This window comes from Rattus norvegicus, chromosome 2 (genome assembly GCF_036323735.1).
Source record: "Rattus norvegicus strain BN/NHsdMcwi chromosome 2, GRCr8, whole genome shotgun sequence".
NCBI lineage: Eukaryota > Metazoa > Chordata > Mammalia > Rodentia > Muridae > Rattus > Rattus norvegicus.
In genome coordinates, this window is record NC_086020.1 from 25,796,412 (window position 1) to 25,816,646 (window position 20,235).

General features: G+C 43.3%; 1 protein-coding gene across 7 annotated transcripts; it reads left to right on the forward strand.

The window, feature by feature from the left end:
• Positions 1-4,118: 4,118 nt before the first annotated feature.
• Positions 4,119-18,344, forward strand: Mtx3 (metaxin 3). Of its 7 annotated transcripts, none has more exons than XM_003749167.6 (10): positions 4,119-4,278; positions 4,915-5,105; positions 5,441-5,510; positions 5,859-5,935; positions 6,830-6,922; positions 7,468-7,650; positions 7,748-7,824; positions 8,785-8,942; positions 10,133-10,218; positions 12,534-18,344. In XM_003749167.6, exons 2-10 carry the CDS (start codon positions 5,025-5,027, stop codon positions 12,642-12,644), a joined length of 936 nt encoding a protein of 311 aa, XP_003749215.1. In that variant the 5' UTR covers positions 4,119-4,278; positions 4,915-5,024; the 3' UTR covers positions 12,645-18,344. The 7 variants fall into 7 exon arrangements, 5 of the variants coding, with proteins under 5 accessions (XP_003749215.1, XP_006231850.1, XP_063138900.1 ...); XR_351276.5 differs by lacking the exon at positions 4,119-4,278 and adding an exon at positions 9,294-9,395 and having other exon boundaries at positions 4,966-5,105; positions 12,534-12,586; XM_006231788.5 differs by lacking the exon at positions 10,133-10,218.
• The last annotated feature ends 1,891 nt before the right edge of the window (positions 18,345-20,235 follow it).

Here is a 20,235-nt window from a genome sequence, read left to right on the forward strand (position 1 = left end):
GTATTTTCTATATTATATTTATATAAAATATAAATTATAATAAATAATTTTTAAAATAATTTTTGTTGCATTTAATTTGTTTCCGTGCAAAACACATATCTCGAGCTCACTATGTTGGAAGGGCACAATGAAGCTCTTAAATACTATCACCTCCTGACAGCCTCCACTAGCTACTAAATGAACGCCTCTAGGTAACAAGGTATCTTTGGAGGAAGCCATAGGCTTGAACAGATGAAACTAGACTTAGTAATGGCTGAGCTTCCACCACACTGAAGCTACTGATGCCATCTTCTGTCAATCCCTAAGTGTCCTTTCCCTTTGCTCACCACCATTTTTAAGCACAATTCCTTAAGACTTACTAAACATCAGGTATCCCTATAAATCTTAACAAAGTTGGTAAAATGTAAATTGATCTAGTTACATTTTGAAGTCAGTGTCATTGTCACTAACAAAGGTTGAAAATTTAAATAATGACTGTTCGAGGTCGCCTTGTGATCAGCTGGTCTTTGGCGTTGTTATACATCTTCATGCTTTGATTTTTAGCACTGTCAGCAATGTTTCTAGTCACTATCAACCAATTCCCTGGAAATAGTCTATCTCTGTCTTTCTGTCTGCCTCTCTGTCACGGTCTCTCTCCACCTCTCCTCCTTCCCTCCCTTCCCCTCATCTCCCATCTTTTGCGCCCCTTTGCTTTCTATCGTAATAGAAAAGTTTGAAGCTTACTCAGCCTCCTGGGTTCCTACTTCAAGCTTCCCCAGTGTCAAGGAGAAAACATCCCTATCATTTCCAGTGTTAGCCTCACAGGTCAAGTTCTTAATGTTGGCCTCTCAGCTTTTAGGATCCATCCTTCCTCCCAGTGTTTCAGGCTTTTGCTCACAAAAGGCCATTTCTGTCTTCACCTCTGTATAAATCTATTTTGACATCTCCTTCAAAAACTTTATCTTCTATGCTGATAAATCTTCTGATATTTCTATTTCTTCTATGTCTTCAAGGTCTTCACCATCCCCCTTCCCCCACACTGCTTCTTCTGGTGAGTCCTAGCAGTTTGAGTCCCAACAGCATAGCTGTGAGAAATGCTCAGTCCTGCTGGGCCTTCCCTGATATTCTGCAAAGCTTTCTCATCTCATTTCCCAACACATTTTTTGCCTCATTTGATGATACTTATGGATTCATAAAACATCTTCTATTATATTCATGAAATAACAATTATTCCTGTCGCCCTTGACTAAGGAATCTATTAGTTCTGTTCAGGTGGTTTATTCTTCCTTCACATGCTTCAAAACTACACATTCCCACAAGATCCGATCCTGGTAACCATTAGTCAATCTTCACCCCTTGACCAACATCTGTCTTATAGTTTCTTGCCATAGACACCCCCATTTCCATGTCACAGCTTTACCCATCTAGTTTAGCTCATATGACCTCTCTTTCTTTGTGCTAAACTAAACCCAGTGGGCTTATGATTCAAGGTCAGCAATGCTCTGTTTCTTTCCTTATGTCTTTGCCAAGCATGGAAAGATGTTTAAATCCTTTGTCTAAAAACCTACACTAGGGTGTGGTCTTCTTGACAAAATGGTACGTCGTGTTAGTATCTAGTTATCTCAAACACAGAGTTTTTACTTCCCTAATTATTCATCTGAAAGCATGGATGTCAGATTTGTTTTCTTACTCTCTTACCATGTGCTAAGCACATAGAAGCTGACCAACTGATTTGGTCAATGTTTTAATGTTAAACATCTAAAGAAGTACTATGTATATTGTGTCCCAAGGGGGACTTTTAAAAATCTTAATAAAGTCTCTTCAAATGAATGAATGATTTCTCATAGTAATGCACTGTGGTAGTGGCTAAAAAGGAGTCTTAGCTTGAAAGCAGATTGCCTGGGTTTAAATCCTTGTTCTCCCACCTAGCTCGGGATTTGGGAGTTGATATCTCTCCATGAAAACAGGAGGAGATTAACTTGAGATCAGATGAGTTATGTCACATACTAAAAACCATTCTGGTAGTTATTGTTCCACAAATGTCAGTTATTATTAAATGCTCATTACACATATAATGACAGCACTATTTGGAGCACTCAGAGCTAAAAGAACCTTCACTTAATAATTGAAGAGTTGAGAAATCAAAGTAAATAACCGGCTCACAAATACATAGCAAACTTAGAAGCTAAATACAAACAAATAAACAATGACAAAAACCAGTGCTCGTGACCTATTTTCAATGGGATTTTTCTCCTTAAGGATTTCTAAATCTGAACACTAACTAAGGGACATTCAAGACTCTTCAGTTTAACTCCCCCATGAAGGTCCGCACCGCGTGATCATTGCTCACAAACAATGCATCTTTGTTGGGAACGCCACTTCACAGATTCTTAGTCACAGGAATGGAGCATGTGGGGATTCTAACAGAACTTGTATCATGGCCCCAAGTAAAACTGAGAAACACATGAGCAACAGGACTGGATGCCAAGGTCAGGTCCTCTGAGTTCAGACAAAGCCACTGAATGAGCATTTCCTGAAAAACAAAAGTGTTCAGGGGAAAACGTGGTCTGGAAGAGTCATTATAGAGCTGTGCTCCAGGCCATCCTGCCCATACACAAATGCCTTGCAGACTGAGAATGCTTTGCTTGGGGAGAGTCAGAAATGACAATTTTGATGAACTCTGAACAACCTCCTTAACAGCCAGGAAAGATACAGGAGACAAGCATCCTGATGAAACCAGCTTTCTTTCTCATTGTCTGGAACAGTATTCAGCCTGGTTGTGCAACCAGGTACACCAGCATTCTAAAATTCAAGCTAACAGATATAGACTCTCAGAAGGAATTATGGCAACACAAAGATTGCTATTAAGCAGGCACACATAAACCTGTAGATAGAATTCTCTTGTCAGGTTGGGGGAAATGGTGTTCTCTGCTTTAACTTAATAAGGAAATGGATTTAATTTCTAATGCAGATAAAATCAGTATAAGTAACAGGAGCAATGGAGAAAACGTCACACTAATTAATCACCTATGTGTCCACAACAAAATGATCACCAACCTCCTCGACAGCCAACAAGACACAGAGAACCCTCATTCTCACTGTAGGGTTATTTAAAATGCCTCAGGGTAGGACACAGACTCTGAACTTTGTTTTTATTGCTTAGAATTTTATTTCTCAAAGCATGGAGTTTCCATTACATTGAGTCAGAAACTCAAGTTCCCTTCTTTATATTGAAGATGGCCCAGACACCCTCCAACAATCCTACAGTGATGCACGGTTCCTCTTTTGTGATTATAATATTTTATATAAATCTCTAAATTTACTTGTGACAATGACTTTTTATAGTTTTGATTGTAACCTAGCCTTTAACAGCTAAGCCATCTCTTTAGCCCAATGATGACTTTTTATATTTACATATGTGTAATGTCTGATGTGTGGACTATACATTCCTGAGGAGAGACTCCACATCCCATCTATACCTGTGTTCTTCCAGAGCCTCCTAGTATCTCGGATGCACTATTTGCTCGGTAAATGTGTTCTTTAGTTTCAACTATACATTTGCTAAGCATGTCCTACTTAAAATTGTGACTAAAGGAGTTTTAGGGTTGGAATGTCTTTCCTTTCCATTTTTGTGATATCCTAGTTTTGAAGCCAAATATTAAAAAAAAAAAAAACATTATCGAATCAGCTGCAACTTTAGACTGCTGCTTCCTTACTATGCAAAAAGCGCCTAGCAAATTTTGCTAAATGTTATTGTTATGACAATAGGTTTCAAATGAAGGGAACCCTACCATCTTTTTGTGATAGAGGAAACCAGAAAACCCAGAGGTGTATCAAGCGGGCTGTTCCAGAAAGACTATTGTGCTGCCTATAAAAACTTCACAGCACCCAGGTCCTGATTCTGAGATCCAGTGAGTATGCCCAGGTCTCCATATTGCCAAGTTTTCTCTCTAATGGTTTTTCTGAGAAATTAATATTCAGTACATGCCCATTAGGCCCATAGACAAGAGTGGCTGAATGATTTACAATGTTTAGTCTAAAGTAAAAAGGCAGAGCTCTTTGAGCCAAGATTATGACATCAAGAGAGTGACAGCAGAACATGAGGTGAATTAAGAGCCTTTCTAAGCACAAGACCTTCTGTGTCTTCACTGGTCCCACACCTAGGAAGCCAGCCCTGTACTTCCTTAAAGAACTTCTGTACAGTGGATGGCAAAAAGCCTGTGGCTATGGACAGAAGAAATATTCAAGTGCATACAAGGAGCTTCAGGAAGCTGGAAGAAGTTCATAATTTGGAAGAAGGTAAGTTTAACTTTAAAAAAAAGAAATCTTTTTATGTGTGTGCTTTGCCTGCATGTACGGATATGCACCACGTGAAGAGCTAGTGCCGGTATAGGCCAGAAGAAGGCCTCAGATCTCTTAGAACTGGAGTTACAAAGACTGTGAGCTCCGTGTAGGTTCCGGGAACCAAGCCAAGTCTTCAAGAGCAGCCCTTAACTAAGCCACCTCTCCAGCCCCACTAAACTTAGTTTGGGGAGAGCCGCTACGGAAGAAAGACATTCTGGATTAAAGGAGTGAGCAAGCAGGAGTCCCATGTTAAAAACTTTAGAACAGGGTTAATGTTTAATGAGGTCGAACCACATTAACATAAGAATGGCAACTGAAATTGAGACTGGAAAGGCAGGCAAAGGGCCACCATAAAGACTAAACATCACAAAGGCCCACTGTGTACCCACTAACTCCATGTCATTTTAAACTACATTTGTGTGAATAGATTTATGTATACAATAGTGATGCTTGCAGGCTTTGTTATACATTAATAATGAATGTAATAAATACTTTGAGGACGCCTAGCAGGTCTGTCCCCCTTAGGGCACAGTTCCTAGTCTGGTTGCTAAATTTTCTTCCAAAGGCCTGATGCTGTCCTTTCTCACTCAGATCAGAGCCCCAAGGAGTCGGCCCCTACTCCTCGTCCCGCCCCCACCATTCCACGTGCTGAGAGTGGGCGGTAGTAGTACTTCCGGGTGACGGAGGTCAGCCCCGGCAAGATGGCGGCCCCCATGGAGCTTAGCTGCTGGGGAGGAGGCTGGGGGCTCCCTTCGGTCCACAGCGAGTCCCTGGTGGTGTTGGTGAGGCTGCCTCGCGGGCTGGGGCACAGGGGGACTGGGCTGGCTAGCGGCGGGCTCCGCTGGGGAGGGCGGGCCGCTTGCAAGCGTCAGGTCCTGTCGGCCTGGCAGCGCTGTCCCGGCAGTGGGAGAAGGCACGCGGGCCCCGCATTCTCAGGCCCTCCCTCCTGCAGTCCGTGGTCCCCCGAAGCGGGAAGCCTGCGCGTCCCCGACGGCAGACGGGGGAGGGGCGCGGGCAGCTGCCTTCTGCCTTTGCGGGTGCAGCTTTCAGAGCTGCGCTGCAGACTTGCGTGACTGCTCTAAATGTCTAAAATGTCTTATTGCAAACTCTCTTTCAGGCTTATGCCAAATTTTCTGGCGCGCCCTTGAAAGTCAATATTATAGATAACACCTGGAGAGGTCCAAGAGGTACAGTATAAGCTTTGACACGCCCCTCTCTGCTCTTTTTTAACAATTGCATCCCTTCTTGCATTAAAGCCATATAGCCCAGGAGGACTTTGGGTGTCTTAGCTTCTTAGAATGACCTTGGCTGTTCGTTGGTCGTGTTTAGTCATTCTGAGTGAGTAATAACTCAAAAGTACAAGCCAAATCTGGAAAATAGGAGAAGCGAGAAAACATCTAGAGCTGCCCTAAGTAAAACCCACAAATGTTTGTACCTACACTCTCCCATATGCCAACTAGTGCAGTTTTTAAGGCATTGTAATCTTCAGAATAAATCACGGTGTTTGCTTGCCTGTAAACTGTTTTTGATTATAGGTGATGTACCAATTTTGACAACTGAAGACAGCATTGTTTCTAAGCCTGAAAAAATTCTAAACTTTTTAAGAAAACAGGTGGGTGGCTCCTTTAGAAGTAGAGTCTTCTGCATGTTAATTATTATTATTATTATTATTTTTATTTTTATTATTTCAGACCGCATTATGCTAGCCAGCCACTATGCAGCACAAAGTGGCTTCAAATGCTAGAACTGTGGGATCTGGCATCCTGTATGACTTGTTTTTAATTCATTATAAGGTGGTTTTAATTCTTTGGGCAGCTGGGAATGCCTGGATCTTGACAACGGATCTAACTGCTTACCAGTGCTGAAAGGCATGCATTTTACTGTGATTTGGAAATATAGTAAAGTATATGCAATGTATTTATTATGAATTTATTGAAAAGGGTGTAGGATTCAATTTAGTTATTCAGACTTATTCTTGTTGGTAACGTTGTCACTTTAGTCCTATTGTTACTATACGTTTCATGCTAAGTGTGACACCTGAGTTCCCACTATATAGCAACTGTTTTATTTGATCATTTTTTGTTGCTCTTGTTTGTTTTGGTTTGTTTTTATGCTGGGTATTGAGTACTTTAAGAAAAAAAAATCCTGTACCATTAAAATTTGAACCTTTTCTAAATTGAGAAGTTTCCTTTTCTTATGGAAAAAAAATTATATAATGAACTGTGTGATTTTTTTTCTTTCTTCTGAAAAATAGTTGCTTTTACTCATTAGCTTTGTGCCACAGGCCATACTCTGATCAAAGGTCATTAGTAAGCATTAGTTGACAAGTTGTCAGCAATATTTGGGGTTTTGTGTATGTGCATTAAGGAGCAGTTTTTATTGGCTTAGTGTTCCTCTCACCTAACGTCAGGTGACAATTGTGAGGGAGAATTGGGAGTTTTAATTTTTCTCTCTTGTCCTAGGAATGTCCTTTGACTTCTGAGAGACTTTTTTTTTTTTTTAATAGAAATTTAATGCTGATTGTGAGCTCTCAGCAAAACAAGGGGCAGATACACTGGCGTACATCGCTCTCTTGGAGGAGAAGCTTCTCCCTGGTGTGGTAAGCATTTCTGAATATGACAGTATTTTAGTGACTAAGTTGAAAATGTCGTAGTCCATTTAGAAAGAATAAAAAGGGTTTGGGGAGGAGGGCTTAAAGGGGAAATATCCTGTACTAGTCTTGATCTTTTATATTATGACAAAACTGGATTCTGCTGGACATTTAACCTCCCACTGAAGTGGATAGTCTGTCTGCTTTGTTTGCAATGGCTGGCTAAGGAAATGTCCCACTACTGAGTTACAGTCCAATACAATGATATTATTTTGGAAATAAACACTATTGGTGGAAGATGAAACTTTGCTTCGTGTATAGAATTGGTTATATTGTAGTTCGTTCCGTGAATATTTTCTGAGCACTTTCTATGTGGTAGGCTTGAGGTACTGAGATATAGCAGTGAACAGAATTCATATGTTTAAAGTAACCTCATTTTGCCTTGAGTCATTTCATCTGGAAAATTTAAATGAAGTTACTCAAAATACCGTCCCACCGATTGGACGGTGTCTGTCTTGGCGGAACACACCTGTAACTGTTACCTCCTTTCGCAGCTTCACACCTTCTGGGTTGAGAATGATAATTACTTCACTGTGACAAAGCCATGGTTTGCCTCTCGTATCCCTTTCCCTCTGAGTTTAATCCTGCCGGGAAGGATGTCTAGAGGAGCCCTGAATAGGATTCTCTTGACGAGGGGAGTACCTCCCCTCTACCATGTCCAAGATGTGGAAGCCCAGGTACAGCCTTGAATTCTCCCAGCAGGCCCTCTGTCGGGAAGGGAGAGGTGGCCTTACCCAGAGCTACTACCTCCAAAGCGGTTTCCATCCTGTTTAGATATACAGAGATGCCAAGGAGTGCCTCAATCTCCTGTCGAACAGACTGGGAACATCTCAGTTTTTCTTTGGTGACACGTGAGTGAATTCCCTTAAAAGTCATTTTGCTATAAGCCACTGTTTTGATATTTCTACCAGTGTATTTCATAAATGCTTGACTTACTGCTTTCTTTGTTCATGAAAATGTCATGAAACCGATGCCACATCGAGAGCCCTGCATGGAGCAGCCCAATCCTGTGCTCAAGAATAAGCTATCTCTTATCTCTTAACACATCAGAAAGTCGGGCCAGTAATTCTGCTGTGGAAGAGGAGAGCCCCTCTGACTGAGGCCCCCTCCTCCCACAGGCCACCCAGAGCACGGGCCTCTTACCCACTGCACTGATCATGAAGCCTCTGACACTGTCACGTGTGTTGCACACATGCTACCGTGCCCTTCCTGATGAAACCCTGGAGACTCACCCAGCTGTTTCTCAGCCCCAGGGCTGGGTGGGTGGTTCTAGATTTGTGTTGATTTATACTAACTGTATAAATATACTCTGGCACTCGTATCATGGAAAAAATGTAATTTTGACATATGCAGTTGTATTCAGTAATATGTGAATTAAAACCAGTTCTATCACTCCCCAAAAGAGCAGTTTTCTACTTCAAAGGGGGTTCTGGGGGCTTATCTGAGTGGCAGGGCTTACACAAGGCCCTGGGTTCTAGTCTTAGCCCAGGACTTACTGGGTTTTTATAGGGTTTTTTGTTGTTGGTGGTATTAATCTAACATTAGCTTAATGTACCATGTATGTAGCTATAAAAATTTCAAACATCATTCTCACCCTGCTTCTACTCCATAACATGTAGTTCACAACCTCAGCTGCTTCTGAATAAAACAGATGTTAGAGTATTTTTAAAATTACTTGGAAGGTAAAGCTTTGCCTCACCTTTGGGAAAAAAAAATGGTAACAAACGATTTAAAATGTGATGTTGTCTATTAGACTTGACAGACAGTTTGAATTCTCAAAGTGTCCCTGAAGGAGAGTTTTTTGTCTCTAGGCCTTCCACCTTAGACGCATATGTGTTTGGCTTCCTTGCACCTCTTTATAAAGTGCGTTTTCCCAAAGTTCACTTACAAGAGCATCTGAAACAGCTCCCCAACCTGTGTCGCCTCTGCGATGACATCCTGGACAGCTACTTCAGGCACGGTGCTGGAGGTGAGTCGGTGTTTCTTCAGTTAATGGTTTCCAGTGTTGGTATTTTAACAGTCTCCCGACAGTGCAGAAGTAGAACACGTTTGTGGATTGTCTTGGATTCTGGGTCATAGCTTCAAGACCTGGTGATTTTCTAGTCCCATTCGCTCCCATGTTCTTACATGGAGAAAGAGGCGTTTGTCTCCCACCGTCCTCTGCACTTTGCACTTTATGTGTGTCTATAAGTACGGCCCCTGAAGTGAGTCATTTTCTTCTAAAGGTTAAACCACACGTGTTGAGTCCCTGCTGAAAAGTAGTGTTTATCCTCATGCGAATGGGCAATCACTTTAAATGATTCTTACCTGCTGCTTCCAGCATTTTCCTTCATGAACAGAAATCAGTAGCAGATTGACTTTGGTGAGGTACACTCCCATGATCCTACTACTTGAAAACTGATTGCACCAAACTGGAGATAGAGTAAGTAGAGGGCTCTCGGCACTTAGGATGGAATTCTCTGTGACTGGGGACCTTGTGCTTAAGGGACGGGGCACTAAGTTCACATTTGTGGAGGTGGCTGAAAGTATCCTTTTAAGAAACAAGTTACAGAGTAGCTGGCTTAGGTAGAGAGGCTTTTTGGGGGTGGGGCTTGGGTTATGTGCTTTATGTACAGGGAGGTCCAGGAAATGGGCACTTAGGGAACCAAGTAGCATCCGACCTTGTCACTCTGGAGCAGTGGCTAGCAAGCCTGACTGACTGCACAGCTCATTCAGTCTTCCTGATTAAATGTCCTGGATCAAGCTCACCAAGTTCTACTTTAAAAACCCCTTTAAGTGTCTTGGGTGCCTGGTGAGTAGCTGGTAGGAAACCACTGCCTTAGCAAGCGGCCTGTAGTGTTTCGACAGGGACCAATGTATAATGATTAGAGAGAGCCAACATAAGACCATCATGCCTTTACTAACCACTATGGCTGGCTGCGTCTCCGTAGATAGAGTTTTGTGTTTTCCTTTCCGATTTCTTCCAGAGCGCTGTTGTCCCTCCTAACTCTCCCCTTGAACCCAAAATGATTTTTTTCTCCTTTTCCCTTGTTTCCTTTGGGGGAGGGGTGGAGTAATTGGGATGGTAGGTAAACTGAAAAAGATTGTTTTCGATCTTAAACAGCGTGAAAGTCTTTCAGAGTTCCCTGTCTTTCTCCGATTTCTCTCCTGGCTTCTCAGGCATCTCTCCAGCTGGACAAGAAGTGGATGCAAACCTGCAGAAACTCACCCAGCTTGTAAATAAGGAGTCCAACCTAATTGAGAAGGTCGGGTTTCTTCAGTCACTGCTTTCCTATCTGTGGGAATGTTGTGATTTGGCCTGTGTGTTTACTTCCTCTTAGTTTTTAAGAGTTCACGTTTCAAAAGGCTGTTAAAGTATACTTTTAGCAAAGATTTATTTCATACAGTGTTTTGAAGCCAGCAGTGGCCTGTTTGCATTGAGGAAAAATGGAATAATTCTATTGGTTTGCTTTTTACTATGTAGTTTGCATTTATGAAGTCAGAAGCAAGCCTGGCCTGCTGTCCTGTCTCTGTCCTGAAGTTATTTCTGTAGGTCTAAGCACCGGTGCCCCGTCTTCCTTATGAGTTATGTCTCTTCTTCTTTCCCAGTGTCCTCCTCCTTTCCTATCTTCTGGCCTACAGTGTTTTTAACCAGTTTAGTTATTTTCTCACTTTGGAGAGTCTCAGTTTGTGAGAGACTAAGGACCCAGGCAGTGGTGAAAGAGCCAACCATGGAAGATTTGAAAAAGATTCTAGTTGGAAGTGGTGAAAGGCTCTGCCGATTCTCCCCAGGTGTCTGATAAACTCAATGTCCTTCACAGGTACTGAGGTGTAGAGCTTCATGGGTTAGCTTATGCAAGCCTCCTGGAAGCTCTGTGTGTAGATTGTACTACTGTCCCATTTCACAGATGTGAAGGTGTGAGCAGTTCCATCACCGGCCAAGGTCTTTGGACTGAAAACAGTAGAGTGTAAACTTGACTGCAGACACTAGCTGGGGCTCCAGCATGAGTGCTAAAGCTTGTTGTTCTCTCCTATAGACTAAGTGAGATTGTGTGTCTGTTACTAGGGGCCGAGGAGGCTTGCCTCTGGCATTCTCGAACATGGCCTTTGGTCCCAGTGTTCCACGTGGCGGTATATTTTGGTGGTCTGAGTGGGTTCAAGCCTTTACTTAGTCCGGCACACATCCTATCAAAGTGCTATGTATGGTCAAAGGATCTCTCTCATCTCATAGATGAAGGCTATTGACAAACTTTTCCTTTTCTATGTGTGAGGATTTTGTGACTGATGAGGCTTGGGAACTGTGCAGTACCCACAGGGAAAAAAGCTAGGAGTCCAATTACTGCTTTGTACATGTGTACCTTGGGCCTTCATCAGTTTGAGAGTCTTGTAAGCTGGACACCAGTATGTGCTCTTGTGTGGGAGGCGTGTGATGGCTGGTGTAGGCCAGCAGGTCTTCGTAGACACACTGTTAGAGCAGAAGTCTAGAGCATAGAAGACTGGCTGGCTGGTGCTTAAGAAACTTCGTTCTTGCTGGAAGTAAAAGCCACTAGTTGCCGTTCTCTGCTCACACCCTTTTCTCATTTGAAATTGAACATTAATCTTTCATTTTCTGTCTTTTACAATCCTTGCACATACACACTTTGCTAAAATGTCTTCTTGTGTTGAAAGAGCATCCTGGGAAACAAGGGACGTTTTAAATAGTCTGCATTTATGCAGTACTCTGAAAGCCGCCCGTTTACTGGGTGAGCGGTAGGATGTTACCGCTTTCAAGGAGTGAAGTTGGTCAGGAACTCAACACCAGATCTGCAGCTTACACCTTCTGTGTCCATCTCGGTGAAGGTGGTTTGTGGAGATCTGAGTGCTACACCATCCCTGTCCTAGTGTTCAGGGGTGCGAGTGTGTGTGTCTGCACTTCTTGGGCATTTAAAAATGTACTTCGTATGAACTGTCCCTGAAGTCAGCTTAGAAGTGACCAGTGCTTGAAAGACCTCTAGATTAGACCTAGAGAGCATGTGCTGGCCACATTTTTTCCCAGCATCCTTTGGTCTGCATACTCTCAGTTGGTGTGGGGTGCTTTTGCATGCTGGCCACTCTCAGTTTGGAAAAGGAGTATAATTAAAAAAACAACTGTGTTAATAAAAAGACCTGGCCTCAGCTTCCGCTCTGATACTGACTTTGGGACCTGGAAAAGGGACTTCCTTCTGAGCTGCGTTTGTTGTCTCATATGTGGTGGGGCCGTGCCTGTTAGCCAGTGTGTATGGAAGATTAGCAGAGCTGGGAAGCATTCCGTCCACACTTACTGTAGCTGGTAGACAGTGCCTTACGTGAGGCTCGGATCAAGCCCAGCAGCTCATTTTCTCTTGTGGAACTTACTGTAAAAAGCCACATTGCTTTTCATGGATACCAAGGCAGCTAGTATTCATTTGTAATTTTTGAACAATCGTTTGTCAGAGGAAGGAAGTCCATCAGTCCTGTAAACGCCCACTTCTGCCCTCTTCCAGGCTGCAGACTAGACGGGGAGGCCACTCTCCACAAGAGTAGATCCGCAGCCTTACTCAGATGTGTCTTGTACTTCCTACAGATGGATGGCAACCTCCGCCAGAGCCCTCAGCTTCTTCCTCGGAAGCTGCCAACCCTCAAGCTGACCCCAGCAGAAGAAGAGAGTAACTCCTCACAGCTGCTGTCGCCCTGACAGTCACAGCCAGAGTCTTGGTGACTGTGGGAGTAGCTGCTGGGGCCAAGTGTACGGAGACCCGAAGAACACAGTAATGGGTTTAAGACTAAAGCAGAGGGAGCTGTGTGCGACCATTTTAAATTATGAAAGCTGTGATTTTAGCCGGGCAGTGCATTTTAAATAGAGGCGAATGCTAAGTGACCTGGGGGGCAAGCGCGAGGCACTGTGTATGAAACCCCGCCTTAACCGGGGCCGGCCTTTGCCTTTGGGTCAGGTGTTGCGGACCAAAGCTGCAATGCTTTTCTGAATGTGCGCTTTTTAATTTATTTAAGTTAATTTATTAACTTAGTTTTTCTTAGACTGTCTCAGTACATAATATGTGGTATTTGGCTGAGATCTTATTCTTCCTTTTAGAAGTCTGATGCCTATTTTAGGAACCAGGAAAAATAGGGATTATTTCAATAGAAAAGCCTGTATTTAATTTTAAAAAGCAATGAGGAATGTGCTTCTTAATTATTCTCTCTTAAGTCTGCTCCTTTGGCACTTTAGTACCACATATACAAGTGCTAAAGGTGGTTTATGTAATACCGCGATGACGCAGCTCGCTCGCACGCACGCACGCACGCACGCACGCACGCACGCACGCACGCATGGAGGACTAAGTACTTGACGATAGGTTTGCTCTGAGCTAGGGAAGGTGAACGTGGCAGCATCAGGCCTGTGTGTGTTGCCTGCTCGTCTCACGTTTATGTCAGTTCCAGAGCTGGAGTCTGGCTCACCTGACTGTGTTCGCTGAAACCCTTGTTGAAGTGTGCCGAGTTGACTGTTAAGCCTCCGTGAGATGAGCCATGCTGAGGGTCCGGGAGCTCTCCCATGTGTCAGGTCTCTGCCTCCTTGACTCAGCAGCTTGTTTCATAAGCATATCATGTAGTCACACTCACTGACAAACTATCATTTCCTGTTATTTTTAATTACAGGTGAAGGATCCAAAGGGAGGAGTCAGAAATAGCAGGTTTCTAAGACAATTTACAGTTACTGGTTGTAAACGAGCCCTTCAAGGATTTGCTGTGTAGTGAATTTACATACAACAGAAACTTGCTCATTATAGTGGCTGAGGTGCTTCTGTTGTTGTAAAGACTACTTCTGGGGTTTTTTAAATTGGACCATGTTTGGGATTAGTGTCTTACAAGATTACCATGGTGCTCAGAACATTTTACGGAGTTCTGTAGAAATCAGGCTAGAGACTCGGCTACTGTGAGCAGAGTGGAGCTCAGCTGCATTTGACCTGCATCTCCAGATTGCTTTGCTTTTCGGTACACAAAAGTCTTAAGTCACTGTAAATACTCTTTCTTGAAAGCTTTAAATGAGACCCAAGGTTATCCTCACAGTCTTGTCCACCTCTATGAGTGTATTTGCATTTAAGACACATAATCAATGAGTTTCACAATACTTCTTTAACAAAGGGTGTGTGTGTGTGTGTGTGTGTGTGTGTGTGTGTGTGTGTGCGTGCGCATGTGAGGAAGTGCATGTGATGTGGGATGGATGTGTGCTAGTGAGTGTGGGTTTATGCATGTGTGTGTGAGTGAATTAGTGCAGGGTAAGTGTATGTATGTGTGGTGTACATGTGTATGTATGAGTATATGTATGTATGTAATCTTCTAAGGCAAGTTACGACAATCTGAAATCTGAGTATATCAGTATTGTGTTTTAAAATTAATGATCGAGAGGCTTTATAGTCTCTAGGATTGGTTTTGTATTGAAGGATGATTGACACATTAATCATATATCTGTTTATGCTTTAATCGGGGTTAGTCATTTTCAATTATTAGTAGTAAGCCTTCCAGAAAGTATTTGAAGTAGTTTATAATTGTAAAATGCATGTAAAAATAGGATTATTTTTGAAAGATGTCTATTCCTAAGAGGGAGAACCATATCCACAGCACTAGATTGTAAAGTCTCCCTCGGCGGGGGAAGGCAGAGGGTAGCACTGAGGTAGTACTGCTACTGCCTATGAGCATTGCTTACGTGGGAGATGAACGCAGCGGGCTGTGTTCAGAAGACTCTGGACTTCAAGGAGTGCACTGTACCCTTTGTGCACTGAACGCCTTGTAATCATTTTAGAACAACAAGCATTTGTTCTTTTTAGTGGAGAGGATGTCTGTAAAGTGAGTGTTTGTTTTATGGTCACCCTGCTCTGAACTGCCTTTAGCCTTATGTTCTGTAGCCCATGTGCTTCAAGACCACATTTCTGAGATGCAGAACCTTGGTTAACTGAGTAAGAACTTAGACATCAGTTACTTAATCAGCCTCGTTGTCTAGGCGAATGGGACACTCGGGAGCTGTAACTGAGCACAGGATACGTCAGGGACAGAGAAGCTCTTAGAAGGACAAAGGGCCTGTGGTGGCTATCAGGACGTCTGTGCATGTGTCTGTAGGAAAAGTGGTTCACGGCTTTGACCAGACACTGTGATGTTGTGCTTTGGAGGTGGTGATCAAGGACAGGATGAAAGCAGACTGCTCACCTTTATTTTTGTTAATTGTACAGAGCTAGAAAAAAATGGCTTGCTGGTTCCCACAGGAAAACATCCTCAGTGACCACTGTGGTCACAGTGGTGACCTAACACTGGAGAAACTGCAGACAAGGAGGATGGGGCTCTGTAGAACTTGACTTCACAAAAGGCTCACAGGAACAGATTTCAACTTAGGGGTACTAGAGGACCATATACTTTTTAGAAGCAACCATTTTTATTTCCAATTATAATCCTTAAAATTTTATAATTGATTTATACAGTAACACAGGGAACAAAGATACTTAAGTTAAAGCTAAGTTAACAGAGGCAGGAAGATGTAGAGTATTTTAAGAAAACACTCCGTTCAGGCAGCTCCATGTGATAAAGTGGAATTGAATTTGGTTGGTGGGGCTCCACAGTTTTTCAACAGACACAACCATAACCACTCAAAGGCAGAATATAAATATTTAAATATGCTGGGGAGCTGAAAGGATGGCTCAGTACTTAGGAGAACGTACTGCTCTTGCTGAGGGCCTGGTTTCAGTGCCCAGGACCTACAGCGGGTGGTTTACGACCTTCTGGACTCCAGCCTCTTCTGGGATCCATGAGCCCCTGTGCTCACAATGTGTATGTATGCCACGCACGCACATGCACACACACACACACACACACACACACACACACACACACACACACACACACAGAGTTAACAGTAAAATACATTCACATAGGCACAGGAAGCTGGATGATGGGCCATGGCATACTGCACATCTATTTTTATAATGCCGTAAGAGTCTATACTTACTTCAAAATAAAGGCTTTAAAAAAGCAAACCCAAGAGAGTAAGATTATCACTATGTATCTATACCTTAAAATTTATCACTGCTGACCTAGTATTTCCAAATGAGAACTATATTATTATTGATAATTTTTTATTTCACTCTTGAGTTCACAGAAAACACAGCTCAGGTTTCTAACAGATGCTTTCCCGAAGAGCTCTCCTGCCTTATGAGAAAGTTTCTAACAGCCTCACAGCAAAACTCACTTCCCTCAAAATATCAAGATGCTTATGATTTTGTGTTTCTAATGTGCATTTTCCCCTATGGCACTGGGTTCATAATTGAGGACAAGATATTTTGAGTCCTCTCCTCTGTCTGAGTGTGTGCATTCCTCTTCGCCTGCTGTTTCTCTCTGTGTATTCACAATGTGGACCATGTGCACTGACACCACCCTGTGTGGCAGAGGTATTATGACCCAGCCGTGCACTTTTGTTTTTGCTCAGAGGCAGTTTGTAATTGACTTTGCTTTGTCCTGCCTGTTTTTAGAGTTGAAATCCTGAGCAGAGCCACAGAGATCGACTGGGTTGTGATGATAGCCTTTGTATCCATTCTTGGAGGTAAAAGTCAGATGTTGGTCTCCCCGCCCGCTCCTGTGTTGCTCAGTTATGCGAAGCTTACATTCATTTCTCAGTGTTTTCACGTCTCTTAAACTAATTTTAAAGAAATCCATGGATACGTGAAGTCACAGATCAGTGGGCCAACCCTGAAAGGGTTAACTGAAGTGTCATTGTCACCAGATCTGAGTGCTGCTCTTCTTGATGAAAAGGCCAGGAAGACTTTTGCTGTCTGTCTTTAAGTGTGTGTAAAATAGTTTAGTGTAGAAGTCGCTGTTGGGTGTTGTAATCTCTGGGAGCCCAGGGTGCTTGTTTTGCACTCAGGACTATTGTGTCCAAAACAAATGGGCACTCTGGGAATTTAAGAGGCTAAAAAAATATTTTTCCAGAAAAACAGTCCTGAATTACTGAAAAGAATTAACATTCTTGAACACGTAGTAAAAGGGCAGCTGGAGCTGATGGCTTGTGAACAGTGAGGGCGTGTTGTGGCGGGGTCGCTCTAACAGAATAAGCTGGCTTCTTTCAAAGGGGGCAAAGGCTAGTTGTTTTGTGCCCTCGTTATTCTTAACTTGAAGTTGGAAGGTAAAAACATTAGTTTATGCAAGAGTAGATTCTAAGAGGGTATTTGGCACAATATATTGTCCTAATAAGTTTGGGAAACACTGGATCATGCAAAGCTGACTTGCTGTAGGCTTTTCAGAACCTTTGATGTGTAAATGTGTGGTTTTGGTTTCCAGCTTCAGAGATGTTTCATTAGCAAAGAGGACAGTGAACCAGGCTGTGTGCAGGCGTGGGCTCATCTCCCTCCACTAAGCATCTCCGGTTAATATGCCACTTCCCTAACTTATTTTACTGAGGATTTTTTCAAAGTAGGTGTTTGATGGGATTTGTGTTCTGACAAGTTTACTTAGGAGAACATTGAGTATTTTGTTTTCTGTGCTCATTACAAAGTTTCTGCTTTTGAGTGTTTTTCTCTGGTGACAGGAATGGTAACTAAGTAAGCTTTATTTCACCAGAGTATAAACTAGCTCGCCAATGAGGCTATGGGATTCTGTCAGCCTTTGTAACATATATACACAGTGGCAGGCTGGGCATTCCAGGGTTTGGATGTCCATTTGAAGCACAACTTGCCGCGGGGTTCTGAGTGCTAGTGTCATGGCGAGCATCCAGCCACATGAAAAGCTCTTGGGTCTTACTTAGTTCTGATGCTTCGGTTTTCCTCTTGAAGATTAGAGCAATCAATGCCTGTAATCATGTAGTTTACATATCCCAGATCCTTGCCAGGCACAGGAAAGGACCTGCCAGAGTTTGCATCAGCCCTTGGAGTCACTGAGATGGGGAAGGCCACTCTGGCTGCTTGTTCTGTGGTCCATGGGCTGCTGGCGTCCTGATCTGATGGAGGAGGGTGTACACGGGCCTGTAAGTGCATAAAGATGACTCGGGTTTCTCTTATATCTTACTGTTTGTAAAAGAGAAACTGTCTTGCAGTGAGACTGAAGTTTTTTAGTTTCCTGGAAGATCAACAGAGGAAAGGACAAGAGCTGCATATGATGCAAGTGGACCCCGCCTCCCCAAGGAGTCTCAGGATGGGAAACAATGTAAACATCTGTTCCTGTATGCAAATACTATATCAGCAATGCCGGCCATCGCCTCGTAGTCTAGCCTTGCCTACTGTGAATGTATTTTTCCTAGAGCTGCTGTAGAAATACCCAGAAGCGGAATTGGTGGTCATTGTTAAGAATTTATTCTAATAAATGAGAAACTGGATATAACCTCAAAATAGCTATTTTTTCAATAAAATTTCAAATCACCTGAGTGTGTGTTGATTCTTGGTGTCTATCATACACTCACTCATGTGGTTGTCTTCCTTGAGGTGAACTTTAGTGGCTAAAAATAGTGGTTACTGGGTGCTAAGGCTCAGCTGGACAAAGTGCTGTCCCTTCTCACCCACTTTGTGTAGGAAACATGGGTGCCATTGTGAGACGTGGACCCCATGCTAAGTGGGTAGATGCCCACTTTCTAGGCCACTGACCTGCATGCCACGCCAGACACCTACAGCTGTGCACGGTTGTGGCTCAGGTCTGTCCGTCTCCCTCCCTTCCTTTGCCCTTCAGTCAGCCCCAGTCCAACAAAGCTCCATTCAGCTGGATGGAGACATTGAGGAAAGAACAGTCTTAGTCTGGTTGGAAGGTACAGGGTTTTTTTTTTTTTTCCTCTAGTGTGCACTCAAGTGTGTGTGTGTGTGTGTGTGTGTTTGTGCGTGTGCGCGTGCGCGGATATGTGAGGGTGGGCAGTGCACAGGCCAGTAAATATCCTTGAGTGTCATTTTTCAGGTGTCACCCTTTTCCTGAGTCTTTACTGCCCTGGAGTTCACCAAGTAGGCCAGGCTCTGGCCAGCAAGTCCCACCTCCATGTTCTCAGTGCTGGGATTACAAACCTGTGTTGCCACATCCAGCTTTCTCAGTGCTGGATCTGGGGGTCAGACTTAGGTCCTCTTAAGCAAGCACTTTATTAACTGAACCATCTCCCCTCCCCATGCACACAAACACACCCTTTTTCAATACTGTAGGACTTGTGTCTGTAGAGAACATTGTGGTTTATCTGTAGCTGTTTTAGGGCAGTTCCTGATAGAAACCTGATAGGTGACAGCCAGAGTTGTTTTCATTGGGATGTAATTAGCATGTGCTAAAATGTGGAGCTTTTCCAGGACCTGTTCATGTAAGTATTTCTCACTTTAGAAACTGCTATGTCTTTGCTGAGTTTTGTGTCTACAAAGAGCCTGAAGTGGCTGAGGTGACATGGATGTCACCTGCTTCCTGCAGGAGGGCAGCATAGAGTGCTGCAGTTGAGGGGCACATGGAATTCCCCTGAGGAGAGAGAACTACCTGGCTGAGAGCCATTCAACAAAGAGGTCAAGGAATTCCTACTCTGAATTGCTCCCGTCAGAGCATTGGCCTTGTCAGCTAGTATTTGGGCCGCTGAATTCCTGAGTATGTAGTGGATGGGAGGCCACAGCACAACTGTATTTTGCTGCTCCTTTTTCACAACGACAGCTATTAGGAAAAGTGAAGTTTCGCTTGTTTCCACCTGACCCAGCAGAATGGAGGTGAGGACGTGAGGAGCTGAGGGACTGGGTGGAGAATGGCTCAGTGGTTCCCCATGCCAGCTGCTCTTTCTAGAGGACACCAGTCTGTTCTCAGCACCCAAAAGGCTGCTCACAACCACTTTTACTTCCAGAGGATCTAAAGTCGTCTTCTGGCCTCCTCCCTCAGACACTGCACACATGGTAAAAAGGCATGCAGGCAAGACACTCACACAATTAAACTTAATTTAGAAAAAAGCTGGAAACTTTGGCTGGGTTAAAGTGGAAATGTTGGTAAGGAGCCAGGAATTGCCATTTTGTGATCTAGATCCCAAGTGATGAACTTAGCCTCTTGGTGATGTCACAAGAGCTTCAGGAGAAAAACCATGGTCCATCTCCAGGTACAACGGTCAGCCTTCTGAGATGCTTTTCAGCATCTGTGGCCAAGAAATGAAGGCAGCTGTGCTTCATCAAAGACATGTCTAGTTTCTAATGCAACCAACTGAGGCCCCGAAAGTTGCACATTTCCAAGTAGGGGAGACACTATTAGCCTTGTCCTTTGGAATAAGAGAATGGGAAGAACAGATATGCTTGCTTTCACATTATAAATGCAATTAAGGGTTG

Coding starts and splice junctions, on each gene's coding strand:
- Mtx3 (XM_003749167.6), top strand. CDS start 5,025: ATGGCGGCCCCCATGGAGCTTAGCTGCTGGGGAGGAGGCTGGGGGCTC. Junction 5,511..5,858: donor CACCTGGAGAGGTCCAAGAG/GTACAGTATAAG, acceptor TTTTGATTATAG/GTGATGTACCAATTTTGACA. Junction 5,936..6,829: donor TAAACTTTTTAAGAAAACAG/GTGGGTGGCTCC, acceptor TTTTTTTAATAG/AAATTTAATGCTGATTGTGA.